Source organism: Carassius auratus, chromosome 30, assembly GCF_003368295.1.
Source record: "Carassius auratus strain Wakin chromosome 30, ASM336829v1, whole genome shotgun sequence".
In the NCBI taxonomy this organism is placed as follows: Eukaryota; Metazoa; Chordata; class Actinopteri; order Cypriniformes; family Cyprinidae; genus Carassius; species Carassius auratus.
Window position 1 is genome coordinate 8,272,473 of NC_039272.1, and position 19,743 is coordinate 8,292,215.

At 36.3% G+C, this 19,743-nt stretch overlaps 1 protein-coding gene across 5 annotated transcripts in view; it reads right to left on the bottom strand.

Moving 5' to 3' along the window:
• mctp1a (multiple C2 domains, transmembrane 1a) overlaps positions 1–19,743 on the bottom strand; it is a 148,031-nt gene that overhangs the window by 34,638 nt on the left and 93,650 nt on the right. For all 5 annotated transcript variants that reach the window (XM_026211124.1, XM_026211123.1, XM_026211125.1 and 2 more), the window contains 7 exons: positions 17,683–17,776; positions 13,575–13,677; positions 12,539–12,641; positions 11,921–12,022; positions 11,516–11,590; positions 9,774–9,893; positions 1,303–1,422 (listed from right to left, as the gene is read on the bottom strand). In XM_026211124.1, coding sequence (XP_026066909.1) covers positions 1,303–1,422; positions 9,774–9,893; positions 11,516–11,590; positions 11,921–12,022; positions 12,539–12,641; positions 13,575–13,677; positions 17,683–17,776 — 717 coding nt within the window. The remainder of the gene's footprint in view (positions 1–1,302; positions 1,423–9,773; positions 9,894–11,515; positions 11,591–11,920; positions 12,023–12,538; positions 12,642–13,574; positions 13,678–17,682; positions 17,777–19,743) is intronic.

A 19,743-nucleotide genomic window follows, 5' to 3' on the forward strand; every position in this document is an offset into this window, starting at 1 on the left:
ACATCTGACCCAACTGGCTTTTATACAGTAAAAGAACACACACACACACACACACACACACACAAACACACAAGCTCACTACACGTAACACGTAAAATATATTATTAAAATACATCATAGAGTAGTGTGGGTTACGATAAACCAGTTTTGCTTCTTTATCATATTTATCATGATTATCCCATTGCATACATCATACTGCAGTATTTGTAAATATAACATAAACCCATTAATATACGATTAAACATTTACCACCAGAGCTTGAATAAAAAATAAAGACATATCAAAAAAGGTTTTCCAATGTTATCTTCCATTAAAATATATTTATTTAGATGTATTTCTTTATAAATTATAGATTTTCATCTAAAACCAGGAGGAAAAGTGTATCAGTATTGACATGGTAAATAATAAATACGCAGGCAAGTCTACATAAATGATGCTGAGCTTTTGCGTTTTTGCAAACAATGTCGCCATCTACAGGACAACATGATCACGGTACAGACACCTTCTCAAGGTCCTTCAGTTCTTGCAACTTTTTTTTTGGCCCCTATTCTTTGTAAAATTTAACAAAGAGTGTCTAATAAGACAGACCCTATAACAGTAAAACTTTGATTGCTTATATTCAGGACACATTTAAAAAATGTAGTTCATATGCTTGCCCCATTTAATCAGAGGATATCCTAGATATTTCAGATATGTATAATGGGACTATTCCTGGTAAAAACGTATGTATATCCTGAAATAGTGAGCTACAATTAATTTACTATCTTGGGTGGTGATGATTTTTTTCGAAAGGCGAAAGTTTTTTTTTTCCAGTTACTGTATTGCACTGTACGATTCCATTGAAATACCTTCAAGGTGAGCTCTTTTTATTCCTCTGTTCCACTGATTCTTTAAGCCCACATGTTTTAAACAGCAGCTTAAAACGACACACAAAAAAAACAACTAAATCAAAGCAACTCTAATGAAATTACTGCATAGCGTTTGGACACTTTCTAAACATAAGTGTGCATGATTTAAAAAAATAATAATCCTCTTCAGAATGACACTGTGCTGACACTGTTTTATTAAAATTTTTAAATAAATAAACAGCTTGGAGTGCCATGCAGAAATGCTTGAGTTCCCACCGGTTCCATACTTAGAAAAACAATCATTTTCAAAAGTTTTTATGATTGCTGAATGAGACAAAATATCTGGAATTCTAATAGATGTTTTAATACTTACAAATGGAATACAGAAAGAAAGAGAGGATTTAAATGTACTAGACAGAAATACAGGTGCAGGTCAGTGTGTGACAGAACTCACCACATCTCCCTGTCTCGTGTCCTTCCCTGAAGCAATGAGAACGTAGTTCCAGGCCAGCAGCATCAGGAGGACCAGAGGGACCATATAGAGCTCGAAATTCCACACAACCACCACGAAAAGCTACAGAAAGAGAGAAAATGAATGAACAAACAAAAGGACAGGACCTCGTTCTAAACTAGTTTTTCAAAAACAAAAATTAGAAAGCTCAAAGAGACCAACGTTTGTGATTTACTGTAACTTTTTCAAGTTTGGGGCGGAAACTGTTAGACAATGTAATTTCTCTAATCTTTAAATTTAATTTCTTTATATCTAAATTCGTTTTTTTATTGGATACCTTCAGAACACCTGACAACCAGTAATACATAACACAATGATTATTTTTCACAGTCTGTCATGTGTGAGCACACACAGATGATGCTTTTAAAGTCTTTCAGTGTGAAAACACAACGAATGAGTCAATCATCTGCAACAAAATCTCATTCTCCTTAAATAACATTATAAAGGCTCAAAGCATAAAGCAAAAAAACATATTTCTGGTCTTGCTTGCACATCTAGTAAATGTGACCCTACTGCCCATCACCCCACGGCTTTAACCAAATGAACACATACTCCGCAGAAGGAAACAGAAGCTACCCTTAAAAAGGATAAAACAAGATGTAGCAATCTGATATTTGTGTTTTTAGCTTCATTTACTAAAAAAAAAAAAAAAAAAAAAAAAAAAAACCTATATATACTATATATATATATTTCAACATTTTCCACAAAAAACTTTGAAACTAATTACTATGAGCACTGTCTTTATATAGTGCAATCTGTCATATGAAAATTCACATTTCTGAAAGAGCTGTAAAATACAATGAATAGAGCCAAACATATTTTCTAGTAAAGCCATTTTTAAAAAGTAAATTTTAAAAAGTAAAAAAAAAAAAAAATGCATGAAACCAAATTGAAAAATCTCCACACTGTTTCTGTGAGACATATTTAGAGCTAAGCAAAAATCACAGCCATGACAATATTATTCACAGATAATAAAAACGAATCTCCTTGATTGAGAAGGCTGAAGAGATCAAACGTGAAATATTCAGTTGAAGTATTCAGGTTTGTAAAATAAATCAAGTATCCAAATACAGTATATGAAATGCACTGAAGCCATGCATCCACAGAGAGCCTATTATACATAAACGCACGCCACAAAGACCTTGTTACGTTCAAAAAGTTTACATAACATTAAATCAGACTGGATCAGACATGTGCGCTAACACGCATGCAGAGCAGTGGAAAATCTCTGAATCTTGCAGAAACAGGTCAGATGTATTTCCGTGCCCTTCACACTATCCATTACAGCACTGTTACCCAATGCGCACACACTGAACATTTCAACGAGGAGAAAAAAGACACGGGGGCACAAATTAGGCACTTTTAACGTGCACAATATATGTACTATCAACACTGGTTCAAATATTATCTTTAAATGACCTCTCTCACAAATTTTATTTTAAAGCTTCAAATGCATTTGGAAGAAATGAATACAAATAAGCTACGTTTACAATAAAAAATGTAAACCGCACACTTAATATGCAATAAAGGAACTAATCAGAGAATTTGCATATAGCCAAATATGTAATATGCACAAGCTGCTGCCCAATAATAAAAAATAAATAAATTATAAATTATAATAATTCTGTAACATTTGGTATTCTAGAACCTGCTCCTATACAGCAAGCACATTTCTTGCAAAATTCAGCAAAACATCTGTAGCTTGTCCCATTAATTAGAGCAAAATATATTTTTCAGACAAAGTAATTAGAATGTCATCACTCTGAATTAATATCTTCCATCTGTGCGTTCATAAAATCATAATGGCTTAATTTAGTATTAAAAATATTTTTTAAATATAACAGCCTTCAACAAACTTTTTTTTTTTTCTATCTTTCAGCCCCTGATTCAATTTATTACAAAATACACTCATTGGAATTTAAAACCACGGGAAACGGAGTCATTCGTGAATCTATCGCTCACGAAGAAAAACCATTTCTTTGTCTCTACTCCGAAGCGTTGATCTTGTTTTCATATGCCTATAGTGGTTCCTTAACCTGTCGCTGGACTCCATTCTTAAGTTTGGTTATTCTAGCTGAGGGCCAGAGTCTGATTGACAGCTGATGTTAGCCGACACTTCTCCTGTTTGGAAGTGACCCTTCTCTCTTTCACACAACCCAGCGGCTCAGAGAGAGAGATGCCCAGAGCTCTGGGGCCATTCTTCCAGCTTAGACACTCATATCACCCCCGGTCCCCCCCACGGAGAGCACTCCTCAGGGAGGGAACGGCCAGGGACCCCAAACTGAAGCAACCTGAAAGGGATGATAGAGAGGCTTTGTCAGAGCGCATCCAGGTATTCGCAGTCAGTTTGCCAGCTTTGGCGGCCATTCCGGAGCCACGGCGTTCAGTTTCCTGCACTTCAGAGCTTAGGGCATGTACTGAAACCTCTCCACCTGCATGGATCCCGTCTTACAATGACAATGAATGACCAACAGTAACCTAATACAGAGCATGACATCTATTCATTAAACGGCATCTGAAATGTAATTTCCTGTCAGTCCATTAATCTACACAAAGCACCCAAAGAAATCCACAAATCTCTATTGCGGTTACCATCAATTTCTATTACAGTTAAACTTTGTTTCGGTGTAATATAACATGACAACAAGAATTCTTGTCCAAAACAAGGACGTCACAAAGATGTCTTTTCTTTTATTCAAGTAGAAGACAATGCTTATGTCTATTGCTTAATTTTTTATGTATGAAATTAGTAAAAAAGTAGTGAATCTGAAGCATGATAAAAGAATGTCTACTCAGTGTGTGTTTTATTTCACTTCTCTGATGAATTTGACTAAGTGGAATATCAAACAACTAAGTGATACCAGCATTTCAGTACACGCTACATCCATCTCTAACATCAAGTAGCATGCAGATTTGATTTCATTTTAAATATCTATTTGATTTTATCCCAGCGAAAGCACTTGAGATTAAGTCCCTTAACAAAAGCCGTTGCTCTAACTGGGAGAACGATCTGGAACGGCCAAGAGTTTCAGCATCTCGCTGGATTTTTGGAATGGAGGACGAACACGTTTTGGCAGTCGATTTCAATATCATTTTGGCACTTTGTGTTGTGGAGTGCAGGCTTGAGCACTTCAGAGCAGGCATTTGAGAATTAGCACATTAAAAGTGTGTTACCAACACAGCCTACAACAGCCCCTGTACTTGGACTTCAGAAATTAAGTCATCACATTGTGTTGATTATTTTAAATAGTGCCAACGCTGGGTAGAAATACGCCAAATGAGAGGCTGATTATGGACGTCAATAACTCATCTGCTTTTTGGCTGGACTCATGAAGTGGGGATGTTTGGATTGAGTGATGCCACACTGCCATCTTCTGGCCTGTCGTGAAATGCTTTCGTTGCTTGTTTTTTCAGACTCGGTGTGATTTGATCTAAACCTAATAAGAAAGTTCTTGAAAAAGAGCATTCTTAAAACATGTGTTCAGTGAGGAAATCTTCACTGCTGACTAGTCTGTCTGTAGAACAGTTCGTGTCAGCTCTCAAAATGTTCAGTTTAATCATCTTTAGGTCTAACAACATATATGTGGTATTTCATTTATAGATTATAATAATTAAAATTAAAAAATGTATAATTAAAATGAATTTTTCATAAGAAAATAATATAATAATTTCATGATAAAAAAAAAAACCTGAAATACACTTGCAACATAAATCTGTGTATCTATGGGGTACATTGCTCCATAGCCGAAACAGTCAAACATTATTTATTTTATTTTTTATGTTTTTTTAAATATATAAAAAAATATGAAAAAGTTTTTTATTTTATTAATATAAAAGTTCTATTTTTATTGAGTTTACAGAGTTGAAGTTGTATTTCTTTTGTTTTATTATTAATTTTGGGTTTTATAATAACATATTAAACTGAATTCAATAAATACAATTGTTCCTAATTTGTCTCATTAAAAAAAAAAAAACACCTTCTCGGAGCCGTAGGCTGACAGGTGACATGGAGCAGAAAGGTGGCACCTTGTAGCACACCGTGGGTTGTAGTCGTGAACACACACCAAAGCATTTGTTTCTCTTTTCCTGTCTCTTCTTTTTGGGCGGGTGTATTTTATCTAAATGCAAAGCAGGTGAAGGCTGCTCCAGTTTCCTGTAGTAGTAGCTCTCTTGTCTGGGTGCTCCCACTGATAAGAGTCCTACTTTACCCCACATAAAGGAGCCGGGTATCATTTCCTTACCTCTCCCCTTCCAATATATCTCCCTCTCCTTACCCTCTACACACACACACACACACCACTCGTATTCCCCACGACACACAATACCTGCTCTATTTGCTCCCAATTCAAGGCCAAATTGCAGGTAGAGTTACGGCAAATTTGTTTGGAGGAAGAGTCTGTGCGGGAGCAATAAGGAGCTGGAGGGGTAGAGTGGCACGCGGGGAGGGCTGGCACAGAGCGGTCTTTATGAGCACCACTCTGCCAGCCAGAACAATGGCCCATATTCACCCAGCGCAAACGCTCAGCTTACAGGTGTTCATGGAGAGGGGAGGCAGACGCACACAAACACTCACGCGGACACCCACGCGCACTTGAACGAGCGCGCACACACGCACACATGCTCTCCGAGCTTTGTCCATTGTTAATATGCCATGAGCTGTGTCGTCTTGACTGGCCCGCCATGTGCGATCGAGAGTGTATGGCATACAAAAGTTAACACACATGTAAAGATTGTTGCAGTAAAGGAATTTGCAGAGATGACTGTTGTCAAACATCAGTTAATATTTTCATTCTGCAAAGACACATTCAGTTAATCAGAGGTAACAGTAAAGAAGACATTAATATTGTTACAAAGACTTCATTCATGTTTCTACAAAAATATTTAGAAGTATAACATAAGAGATGTTTGTGCCAATGATGGCTGTTGGCAATTGGTGGTCAAACAAATTAATACTTTCATTCAGCAAGGATGCTTTAAACTGATCAAAAGTGACAGTAAAGATATTTATATTTTTACAAAAAAAAATCAAATAAATTGTCCTTTTGAATTTTCTATTCATCAAGAATCCTGAAAAAAAAAAGTTTCCACAAAAATATTAAGCAGCACAGCTCATTTTAACATCGATAATATATATTTTTTTTAAACCACTGCTTGTCAAATAGGTAGTCTAGCCCCCTAACGAATGGCTTTTTTAAATAAATACATTAATACATAAATACATAAGCACAACAAAATAAATGATTTAGCCAATGATGGCTGTTGGCCATTGGTTGTCAAATAAATTAATACTTTCATTCAGCAAGGACACATAAAATTGATCAAAAGTGACAGTAAAGGTAAAGGTAAAGGTTCTTTTGAATTTTCTATTTATTAATGTATCCTGAAAAATAATAATTTAGCAGCACAACTGATATATATATATATATATATATATATATATATATATATACACATATGTATATGTATATATGCCACTGCTTGTCAAATAGGTAATCTGACCCCCAAACTAGTGCCTTTTTTAAATAAATTAATACTTTTATTCAGCAAGGACACATTCAATATTTTGCAAGTAATAATAACGATGTTTATTCATTTTGAACTTTATATACATCAAAGAATCTTTTAAGAAAACCTGGTTTTTACCAAAAAATATTAAACAGTACAACTATTTTCAAAATTGATAATAAGAAATGTATCGGCCAAGGATAGCTGTCAGCCATTGGTCGTCAAACAGATAACCCCACCCCCTAACTATTGCCATTGCATGCTTGTGTCAAGCAAGTATGGCGGCCTAAAAGTTTTCAACATAAAAATGTCCAACTTTGCATATTAAACTGAGATCAAGCACAATGTTTTACTTATACACCTTTAAGAAAAAGAGCAGAGCATTTGGAGCACCAGCAAACAAAGTTTCTGCAACAAAATCCCAACAACATAAACAAAAACACCAACACAACCTCAGAACCTAAACTCAAAACAAGAACTCTAAAATGTCAAGAAGGCACAGACCTAAAAATAGCACAATAGCAGACCACAAGACTTGCCGCCGCCGCCGCTCACAGCTGGTTTTATCTGCGCATCACAAGCAGCCCCTTTGCTTTGGCTAACCCTTGTGCAGCAAGCACCGGAGGTTCTGCAACTCTTGAATGCAAAATCACCTCCGCCGGTGTCTGACTATTGTATTCTTTTGGCTTACAACTGTCAGCAGCTGACAGAACGGCACAGATGTGTGTCTCAGCAAAGCGGTGAAGGCTCACCTGAACCAGATGGCTGGTGATAAAGAAAGAAATCAGAGTGATGATTAAGAGAGCTCTTAAAGAGGGAGATTTAGACTGCAAAGAATAACATCACCAGCTAATGGGACAACTGTGAAGAAAACACAATAAAAGAAGTTACAAAAAAAAAACACTCTTTTTTTCTCTTTTTTTTAAAGCCATGTTTATAACTTTGGAAGTTCAGGTCAGACGTACCGAACTGAATGCGACTGAATAATCATTTTTATAATAGAAGCTGAACATTAAGAACAAATGTAATGTAATTGTTTTTGTTTAATTCCCTTCAAACCTCTTGACATTTCTTCCTCTGACATTTTCATTGATGTTTTTTCCCCCCGACAACCGTGAAGGAAAAGAAAAAAAATTGCTCAACTAAAATGTTAGCTGATCGATACAGCTGTCCCTCCGCTCACGCGTGTGCCCTCGGCTTTTGCTTTCGGAAGTGTACTGAAATTAAAATGTGTCAAGCAGTAAATGTTAATGGCCTAGCCAGCGACACTTAAAGACACGCGAGTCCTGGAACAGACAGGCCTTACAGCAAATTATGCAGCATCACAGGCAAAGATTAGCCAGCTTGTCCTGTGCTAGCATTTAGTCACACGGCCAACTCACAAAGGGTGTCCTTTTCATGAAGGTTCAACTGTCCAATTACAATCTGAAGCTGCACCACGCTATGAAAGAGACTGTCGTGAATTCAGACGACTTCACCTGAGGTGCCTGAGACCTGAGAGAATTGCTGGGGGATGTCAAAGACAAATGGGCAAAATTCGGGACATTTTTAACACAACAGATGGAGAGAGATTGGGAAATGTGTTCACAGGACCTAATGGATCACCACAGAACTTGTCACTATATTTCATAAAGTCCGGTCTGTATGCAAAGTGGCCCCAGAAGGTACACAAATGAAAATCACTGAATTAGAAACAAAATACCAAATCAAGTGGAAATTATTTTTAAGAAAAATTTTCAAAAAACATTTAAAAGGAAAAAAAAAAAATAGATATTTAATGATAAAACAGTGGAAATACTATTGAAAGTTAATAATAATAACGAATTATATGGATACTTTCTGGTAAATGGATCATCTTCAGAGTTAATGCGATGAGCTACATTTATTGTTACTCATGTGTGATCCGAGGAGAACTTACTCACTTCATTCACTAAAATGACCTTGGGATGTATTGGTTGGAAAAATGGCTTAGAAAAATCATGCTAACTCTGAGAAAAGAAACAGCATTTCTTTGCCGCTTCAAATCTGCTATTGATAACAAAATACCAGAGTACTCCTCTCAGAGTTAATGTCACTTTTATGAGGCATTTTTGCAATCAATTTATCCCAAGGTCATTTTAGTGAATGTATAAAGTTCAAAAATGCGTTCCAGAGTAGTTCATCACATTTACTCTGAACATAATCCACTAACGTTTGACAGTCCTACTTTATATTAAGTGGCCATCAAAAAATAAGTACAATGTATTTATTGTGTTCATACTGTATTGCGAAACATGACTTTATTTTAAGTTGTCCCTTGTTACAGTGTAATTATATATTTAAGTACTGAGTAATATTAATTAACTACATGTACTTACTATATATTTAGGATTAGGATTAGGGTTTGGCTTAGGGTTACTTGCATGTAACTATGCATAATTAAGTGTTATTGTAATAGTAAAAACATGTAACATGTGGAACAAGGACACCATAAATAAAATGTTACCCCAAACACTTCTGCTGCCTTAGTGGTGGGATACGGTAAGGTTTGGGATAGGTTTAGTGGTATGGGTGGTTTTAAGGTGTAAGGGATGGGTAAACAGTGTAATAAATGTAATTACAGAAATTAATTACAGATGTAATTACATGCAGATATTTAAAAAATATATAAGTACAATGTCAAACTTGTGTACACAATAAGTGCACTGTATCAAAGTATTAATTTAAATGTAAGTGCAAAGTAGTTAAGGCCACTTAATATAAACTGGGATCCATTTGACCACCAGAAAATATCCAGATATTTACTCATATTTTAAAATCTGATATAATGAAATTCAGTTGTTGCCAAACACAAGTGTGTCCAGATGCATTCTGGAGCTGCTGTACTGTACTATGACTGCTGGTGTGGTTGTTTTCAGACTTTTCCTTACCAGAAAGGCACAGATGCTCCTCTGAGGAGACTCCCACTCAAAGCAGCTGTTGATATAGCAGCCAACGTTGATCAGCAACATTATACAGCGCCTCACTCTGTTGAAGTTCTGCAGCAGCAGCTGAGTGACAGAACAACAGACAACATCTCACAATTAAACCCATCCACAATAAGAAAACAAACATACTATACACTACCATTAAAATTACTTTCAAAGAAATGAATACTATCATTCAGCAAAAAAATATATATACTCTTGTGTGTCAATAGTGACAGAATAGACATTTACACTTTTGTGATTTTATCTTAAGTAGCTAGTTCCAACACTATCAAAATTAAAAATGTTTCTTGAGCACCAAATATTAGAATAATTTCTGACAGATCATGTGATGCCGAGGAATGGAGTAAGGTCTGCTGAAAAATTAAGATTTGCAAGCAAAGTAATAAATTACATTTAAAATATTAGTCAAACAGAAAGCAGTCATTTCAAATTGTTATATTTTATTACAAAAAAATATTTTTGATTAAATATTACAAAAAAATCTTTTTGATTAAATAAATGCAGCTTTGGCACACATACGAAAACTCAAAATAAAAAAAAGAAATACAAATCTTACAGGCCCCAAACTTTTCAACGGTAGTGTATATAACATACATTTCAAATGATCATAATTTGATGTGGAAAAACTTTAGGTTAACAGCACTAGAATAATTGAAGATCAACATTTAGAAATAAAGGGAAAACTACTTTTTCGTGATGTTGTTAGGGAATAAAATTCATACAAGACCAAAATAATGAAACAAATCACAAATTTGAGAAAACCAGACCATATCTAGCTTTGCATTTGTATGAGTATGAAGGAATATTTTTTTTTGTTTTTGTTTTTGTTATTCCTCATCAATGAAATGGTCTTATTCGTGTTTCTGAGTGCGGGTGAACTGCAAATGACCGCTTCTTCCTGTGTTCACAGGAAGATCAAAAGCTCCTGGTTGCATAATGGCTTTAAAGCGCTATAGCTTTGATCATAGTAAATATCCACATTAACTGTGGTGAAGTATAGGATTCGGGCTATCCCTTCAAAGTAGACCATTTGTGTTTGTCATTTGGGACTAATCAAAGTACATTCGAGGTGAAATGCGATACCAAACTACTAAAGAATAAAACGTGTCTGAGAAGAATAAAACACATCTGAGCTTTAACCGTCGAGGAGACAGTATCAAGAAGTTAAAGCAAACTTTGTGGAGATAAATTTGATATGTTACCCTAGCCGATCGGTTTGTGTCTCACTCACAAACAGTTTAGGTGGGGGGCAAATTCACACCGAAAAGTGCAGAGTGGGCACTTTCTAGCATGCATTCAGTGTGTGACAGATAGAGAGAGCGTGTGTGTGTTTGTCCCAAGCAGTGTCTCGGTGACAGGTCTGATTTGGGACAACCCCTACAATTCAGCTCTTTGTCAGGGATGGGGGGAGACATTGAACAGGGTGACAAAAAGAAGCACAGCAGAAGAACCACTGAGGTCCAAACTAAAGGATGGTCAATCTACTTATGCACCCCCAGCGTTGACAGCTTGACATTTCTATTCAGCACCTCCAGAAGAGAAGGAAGAGACAAGGAGAAAGAGCGAGAGAGAGAGAGAGAGAGGGGGAAGACGAGGAGAAAGATGCTGCGGGTCTACAACTGGTGTTGGGTGGGATTTTATAAATGTCTTAAACAAAGGTGCGATTAAAGTGCTCTCGTTACCTGTTTGGACACTCGTGGCTCGTCTTCCATGTATTTCTGTTCGATGGGAATCAAGGTTCTCATGCCGGCTTTTACCTGCAACATATAAACTTCATGCGTAATTGAATGCAATAATCCACCGTCACGATCAATGATGTGCCATTAACGATCGAATGTATCAAGACATCCCTCCATTTCACACACTCCACACCACACGGCCATGTGACGCTCTCTCACACTCCCGCCTAAAATGGCGGACGGACACACACGGCGGTACACAGACGCACAAATAAAAGGCTGAGGAAAGGGGAGTCTTCAGTAATTAAAAGAGAGACAGGCAGCCCGGGAGAGGCTGAAGAGAACAAGCAGATAAAGAAGTGAAAAACGCTAGAAAAAAGCAAGCGAGGAAAAGAGAATGGGACTTACAATGTTATAAATCACGTCTATTTCGAGAAAGATGACCCCTTTGGTTGGCCCTGTCAGTTCCTTGCTTTTCAAGGCGTAAGCTTTGCGTTCTCCATTTTGGATCTGTGGGAGAGGGACATGACAGCCGTCTGTCTGGCAATACCCAGCTGAATACACTCTCCGTGTGACCTTTGAACCCCAGCTGCTGCATCTGACAGGGAGCCCAAAACAACTGTGGCGGCTCTGACAAGTACCTGTTCATTACGGCCCGACCACTGTCAGCCGCAAATGAACTATCCTGGGGAATCAGCCCATTGCGTCCCCCCTTATCTTTTCTTTTCTTCTTCGTTTTTGTTAGTAGCTTTTCCCCCCAGTGTTTTTCTCACTTTCACATCTCACTCTATGATTACTAAAATCAATAAAGGTTGGACACATACTTTGTTGAATCCCCCCTATTTATTTTTACTTTTTTTTGTTTTTCACACTTTGACATCTTACTCTATGCTGTCTAAAATCAATAAAAGGTTAGACACATGGCAATTTTTTAAATAAAAATTCAAAGAAAAACTTTTTAGTGCATTTGTCCATTCTGATACTGATTCACTGTCCTAAGGAAAAGCCTGCAAGCTCAAAACTTACATTTAACAACGGTATAACCACTTTGCCCAAGAAGTCGGCACTTCTGTCTCTGTCTTCGTCGTAGACAGTCACCTCTAAGACCGAATGGATGTCTTTCACATTGCTAGTTGAAGAAAAAAGGGGTAGGTGAAGAAGTCATTGACTAATATTAAACACTGAAAAGATCTTTCAAGTCATGACAAAAAAATGTGATTCATCTAAATCCTTGGTGACAATCTCCATTGTGCTGGGGTTAAAAAAAGATGCCGCAATTCTCCATTTGAAATGCTATCTTTGAAAAGTAGGCTAAAGAGGAGAAGTCTAATGAAAGAAAATGAGGTTATTCTTTAAGAGATGAGCGCTCCAAGGAGAGGCTAGATTACCCAGCTTTCCATGGGAATTCACAAATGAATTTCCAGCCGTGAAGATTGAAAGATTATGAAAAAAAAAACATCAATGGAACAACCTCTAGATATCGAACTAATATAAGAAATTATGTATGGCACATTATCAAATGGCACAATGGCTGTATTTGCAGAGGGAGTGTAATCTCGAACAAAAGTTCATTTTCTTCTTAAAGAAAAAGTTTACTTATGCATCACATTTTGAAGACTACCAATACAAAGCTTAATTAAATAATCCTGACTACATTATCCTGTAATCCTCGGCTCTCAGGTGTATCTCTGTAAACCACATAGCTCTTAAGCACAGTATTAATAACTAAGCTTCTTCAATATAATGGGTAAAAAAAAAAAAATTATCCAAGTTTTCCACTAAATTTTCATTTTTCTTCTTATTTAGTTTACTATTATATATATATATATATATATATATATATATATATATATATATATGTGAATTTTAAACTTGCTAAATTAATTGCAATTATCATATACTATGCACATTTCACATTCATTTTTTTTTCCTGTCAGTATTATGTAAATCAGTTTTGCAGCGGACTTACATAAATATATCATAAATTGTCAGATGAAAAAAATGGGATTATATGCAAATGCAAGCACTCTGACGCACATGCATACACTGTTTTGACACTTACAACGTGAAGACTTTGTTCCACTCTGGGTTGAGGTTTTTGTACACGGTGTGTGTCTGTAACCGATCGTTGCTGAGCTCCACTACACAGAAGGGGTCACTTTTGCCTGTGAGGGACACACACACACACACACACACACATTATCTTTATCAGTTTCGTTGTATTTATTGTGGTGTAATCCACTGGGTGATGCGCTGGGGGAAAAAAATAACTGATAAAGGTGATGGGACAGCCAGCCTGAAGGGCTGGATCAAACCACACTGCTGTTTTAACCTAAACTAAAGCTTCAGCAGCAACTTATCACTGTGGATGTGATTTGATATGTTCATTTTGCCCCCATTTGCGGAGTCGTTTCCTGGTGTTACTGGTGATACAGTGGTTTGCACACAGGCAGATAAACATTTCAGCCATTCCTCTGCCCTAGAGCACCGTGAGGACATCTCTATCTCTGTCTGGTGTGAACACACACACATACGGTAGTTGGTCACAGACATGGGGGAGACAGAAATGATGACTTAAATGCATACAGACGGAATGTGGGAAATTTTTTGAAAACTTTCCAGGTAAAATATTTGGAGATCATTGTCGATATTATCATGAGGCTGATTCCAGTTGCTGACAGGACATTCATATTGATAAATTAAAATGTCTTGAAGTGAGACACTTTTTAATAATACCTTTTATCAACATTTATTTTTAGTTCAATGGAATATTATAATACATGTACAAAATATATTATTATAAGAAGTTGACTCTAGAGACATTTATATAATCCACTGTCCTACATGCTTTGATATCAGCTAATTATATACACATGTAAATAAATGTTCATAATTTAAAGGAATATTGTTCTCACTGAAAAATTAAACAACAAACTCTTCATATCAGCTTTGATCTAAACCCTTTTAATCATTAAATAAATCTCTAAACAAAACAATTGGGAGCACTTTTGTTGTTTGCTGCAGAACATCATTTTAAAAGCTGGGCAAAAAAAATAACATCCATAACAGCAATTTTATAACATGATGCAAAGTTAAAATGCAGTATAAAATAATTCACTTTCTTGCATGTGAATAAAAGAAGCAAAGACATTTAGTTGACAAGCAAAATAAATGTCACAAGTGATCAATGGAAAGTCCTGGCTGTCACTAAGCATTTGATGGGTATATTGATCAGACTGAATATATTTTAAATTCACTTTTTATATTATTTAAATGCAGTGATTACACTATCATGTGTCTGATACAATAAAATAAGTTAACTATTTAAACTATTTAAATTGTATAATTTCTTCACATTTTCATGATGTATTAGCAATAAAATGTGAAAAACAAGCTACAGAAATTCAGTTAGGATATAAAATTATGGATATAAAATTATGGATTCAAATTTTTATTTATTTTGTTTAAGAAAAGTGTTTGTAAAAAAAAAATGAATTCAATCATCTTCCTAATTTCAATCACACCTTTACAATATATTGACACAAAAATGTAAATTACCGTGACTTCCTGTAATTGTGAGTATTTTCACCATTCAAAAATAATTTGCATCTGCTTAAATGAATGCATATTGATGGGCGCAGGAAAGTACCATCCTATTCAATATCCTCGCGGTGACACTCGGTCATCCTCTGCGACAAACTACTACATGTTCGTGAGGCAGCTGTCTGAGCAAATTACACGCTTTGCACTGAATGAAACTTTGACTCCCCAGGTGTGGCCGAGCAGACGCTATCTGTGGGTTAATTCTGGGCAAATCCTTACAGACCAGCGAGATGAGTTCAACCTCATTCCGGCTGCAATTTGATGAGCGTGCGGTGCGCTGACGTACAAAATGGTAATTACATTTTTCAGGTCTGGAAGGCGTTTTAAATTAAATGCAGGAACGGTGTTAAGCAGAAGTACCTGCATGATGAGAGGAGCATTTAACTGCCCATAGGATTATCATATACAAACACACTGATGGCAGCAAGGACAGAACAGTTCCTACTGTTGTTTGAAAACTGATTGTTAATGAAATTGCAGACTCCTAGAGTAATGCCTGCATCCAAAGCAATCTATGTGAAGTATTGAGTGGCTCTATTCAGAAGGAAAGCAGTCTCCTGTCCCTAAATACTGTTGGTTTTACACACTGTCACCATTTATCCTGCTGGCCTGGAGTGGAGGCACTCCAGATAAAAGCCTCAATTAATTACAATGAAAAACAGACAGAAAGGAGGGGTGGGACAAAAAAAACACACATTCGTTGATGCAAGAAAGAGAACTAAGATTTCCCTCTCTTTTTCTCTTTCTCTCGGCCACATTATCTTTTATGTTCACTCTCCTTGCCTTCCACTTTTCCTGGACTATCCCTGTCTCCAGTGAGCTCTCTATTAGAGGAGGCACTGTTCCGTGGCCCGTAACCTTGTTGGCTGACACCTCGGTGCCAGGGCCGATTGAGATGGCGAGTCCGTGAACGAGCCGGGGCTCTTAGAAAAGCTTTGTGCGCCGGCGCTTTGTGGCGGGAGAGGAGTGTGAAATCAGAGCTCATGAGGAGGCCACGGTTCCCCTGGGAACGCCAGACCGAGCTACGAGGTCAACGTAGTGGGCCGGACCCCCGGAGAGGAGCGAGTAAAGGGGCGATTGGAGAACTGTGGAGCGAGCGGGAAGGGGGAGGCTAAAGGGTGTGATAGGGGAGGGGGGTGGTCTGCCATTGAGCATGTCTTAATTAAAGGCGTCGATTAGGCGATTAGAGAGACGGCAAACGCAAAGCACTTAGCGGAGAGGAACCTCACGAGAAACTCCACCTTAAGAGTGACAGTGCTAATGACCTCTACGTCTCTGCCTCTAATTCTCTCTGTCTCTCACTCTCTCCCTCTGTCTTTTCACTCTTTGTCGCTCCTGTTTATTTCTGCCGTCTCACACCTTGTCTGCAACCGATTGTGCAGCCTTGATTAATATTCTTGTGCTGCAATTCTCAGCTTTGTTTCCCACACAAGTAGTCAAATCAGGACTGGCGGTGTCTGCAAAGTCTTTAAAGCAAAACAAATATTTTTTTATTGTTCAATACTTTTAAGAGTCCCAAACCCACGAGAATGATGCTATTTGTTTTGTCTGACCAGTGGTAGATGATTTTGAAGTGTTTCTGACACTAAACACCAAGTAGAATGGAAACACTGGAAAGATCGTTTTTTTTAGATATTGTAACTCCTTAGTGTTTAATGCAAGAAACAAACTCATGTGGGTTTATAGCGACATGAGGACGCATAAATTATTTCATTTTATTTTGGGGTGAACTACACTACCATTTAAAATTTGAGGTAAGTATTTATTTAAGTAGTCTATTATACTAACCAAGGCTGCATGTATTTGACTGAAAATACAGTAAAAATTAAATTGATTTTATTTGTGTGATGGCAAAGCTTAATTGTCAGCCATCATTAATCCATTTTTCAGCGCCACATGATTCTTCAGAAATCAGTGTAATATACTTATATGTGATGCTTAGTAAACATTTCCTATCATAATTATTGTTGTTTTTTCTTTCAAAAAATGTATTATCCCAAACTTTAGAATGGCATTGTATTCCTTTAAAAATCTTAAAAGTGACATAGAAATACCTTGAATATAACACACATAAGCTGAGGAACAACTGATGATTCAGTTGCAATGAGGTCACAGTTTCAAGAAAAACGACCAGAAAAAGAACAAAAACTAATAAAATTACATGCATTTTAATTCTGGTGTAGCATTAATAAATGATCCAAGGTAAGTGTGTTTCTTTAATGTCTCACTCCGATTCTGAATAAGAATCAACTCACTGCATCGTCTCCAATCTTTTTTTTTTTCAACTTGATCATTTATAGTGCCAGAAACTAGGCCTGTCCACTGCAGACCTAATTAAAAGTAAGAATTAATGGAAACCGGAGCAGACGCACAAGAAAAAAATACGTTTAAGAGACACAGTGATCTCAGAAGCCGACGATCCATTAGCACTGAGCAGAATGCAATATTATCAGCCTCCTGCTGTCCATTACAAAGGAAATGATAGGCTTTATCAGTAACTCTGGAAAACAGAGTGAGAAATCATATGTCAGGATCACTGTTTGTGTGAGTGGGAGGGTTTTTCTTACCTGTAACATCAGCTGCCATCAGCCCTTCTGCTCGGATCACCTTCACCTGCACCAGACCCACGTCTTTAATATTGTGAAAGGATCTGAGCAGACTCTGTGGAGGTCAAAGAAGGAAAAAGCATTTGTGAGTATATATCCACACAGCTGAAAAATATACAGTGGTCCAAAGAAGCATTTTAACACTTTAATTACTTTACAATGTATCCTTTTCACTGCATACAATGACAAAATGATAAATAAAGAGACATTTGCAAACAAATAATGCTAGACCTTTTTTTAAAAAAAACTTGTTTTGCTTGTGTTTGTGCTATATATATATATATATATATATATATATATATATATATATATATATATATATATATATATATATCATCAAAACACATTAAATTGTTGAAATAAATATCAAACAATATTCCATTATATAATGCAAAGACATTAAACATTTTAAGTGTGGCATACTTTATGTATATACTTTGTAAGCTTTAGAAATGCAGTACTTACGGAAATAAAATGATATAAATTTGAAACAAAAAGCAATCAACCAGCAATCTGTCTACACAGATAAAGGAATATTGCGTTGTTTTAAATCATTCATAGTTGAAACTTTAGAAACATGTTTAAGAAGCCAAGATAAATCCTTGCACATGATCTATAGCAAATACAGATACATATACAACACAAATGCTTAGAAAAAGTAAAATATGGTATTTCACATAAGTGAGAAGAGGGTAAAAATGTATAGAAACTAATTTAACAATGCTGATGTCAAATCTAAATGATGTGAATTCTCTTCCAGAGTGCATGTGTCTATACTCACATTCATGTTCCTCCCGAAAAATTATTTCTTTGAGTTTCAGATAACCATGTAAGCAATTAAACGCAGAAGAAAAACAGAAAATACTAGCAGAGACGCCACTAAAACTGTAAATCTTTGAGAGGTGGATAAACTGCAAAGACAAGTGCATTAGCAAAGACACTTAAGAATGATTTATGAGCGAGTCAATTACGTTCATACTGATAAAAGCCTCTCATTGAGAGACCATAATACTCCATTACAGTCCTTTTGTGTGTCTTTTGTAGCATTAAAGGGGCTGACATTTAGCCATGAAACAAACTAGGCATCATACACTAACTGTGTGGTCACAGCATGAGCAATCTCTCTCTCCCCCGACTCGTTTTTCTCAATAGTTTATACTGTGTACAGTTTTGTCAAACAAAAACAATAGCAACAAAACTTCTAGTAATTAAATATCTTTAAAAAGACCAAAAAATTATATCGAGAACAAACAGTCTTTTGTTTAGGGTTTTTCTTCTGAGAAAAGAACAAAAAAAGATCCTAGTATTCATAATATCTAATCTGGAGGTCCAAAAGAGATCTGAACAACAACAACAACAAAATCTTTTTTTTTTCTAAAATAGAATTTTATTTCATAGTTAACAAAAAATCTAAATGGTAAGGTATGAACTATTATTCTATCACATTTCTTTATTGTTTATTTGACTTTTTCCTACGTTTCCTGTGAGCTATAAAAGAGCAACCTCAGAGATTTAAAACTTTCTGTGTCTAATAAATGCACTGGAAAGTTGTCCATGAAATGAAATGAAATATGTCTGCACATCTCTGCCCTCTATATGAACCGCAGTAAAAGTTGAAGAAACTTGTGACATTTCCAGATGGACACTTTTGAAACGCGAGTGAATGGCGCTGGACTGATAGAGATGACACAATCTCACTGGTGGGCCGTCAAAAGCACTGGAGACCTCACTTTAATTCTCTTTTTGGCAATAAGCCCTACACATACCCAGAGGAATAATTATAATTTGAATTTCTCAAGTCAGGGCCAGGCTGCAGACTTAATTCATTACACACTCGGACTGGCTTTGCCTGTTACGAATGATATTATTGTTGAAAATCCTCTGATAGCAAACGAGTGGAGAGGGGGGAAAAAAATCAAGTGATGATTGAGGGGGGAAATGTATTTTTACACATACAGTACATTCAATACATGATTTCTCAGTAGATATCAAGGGGCTTGTTATTTATGATTATTGCAGCCT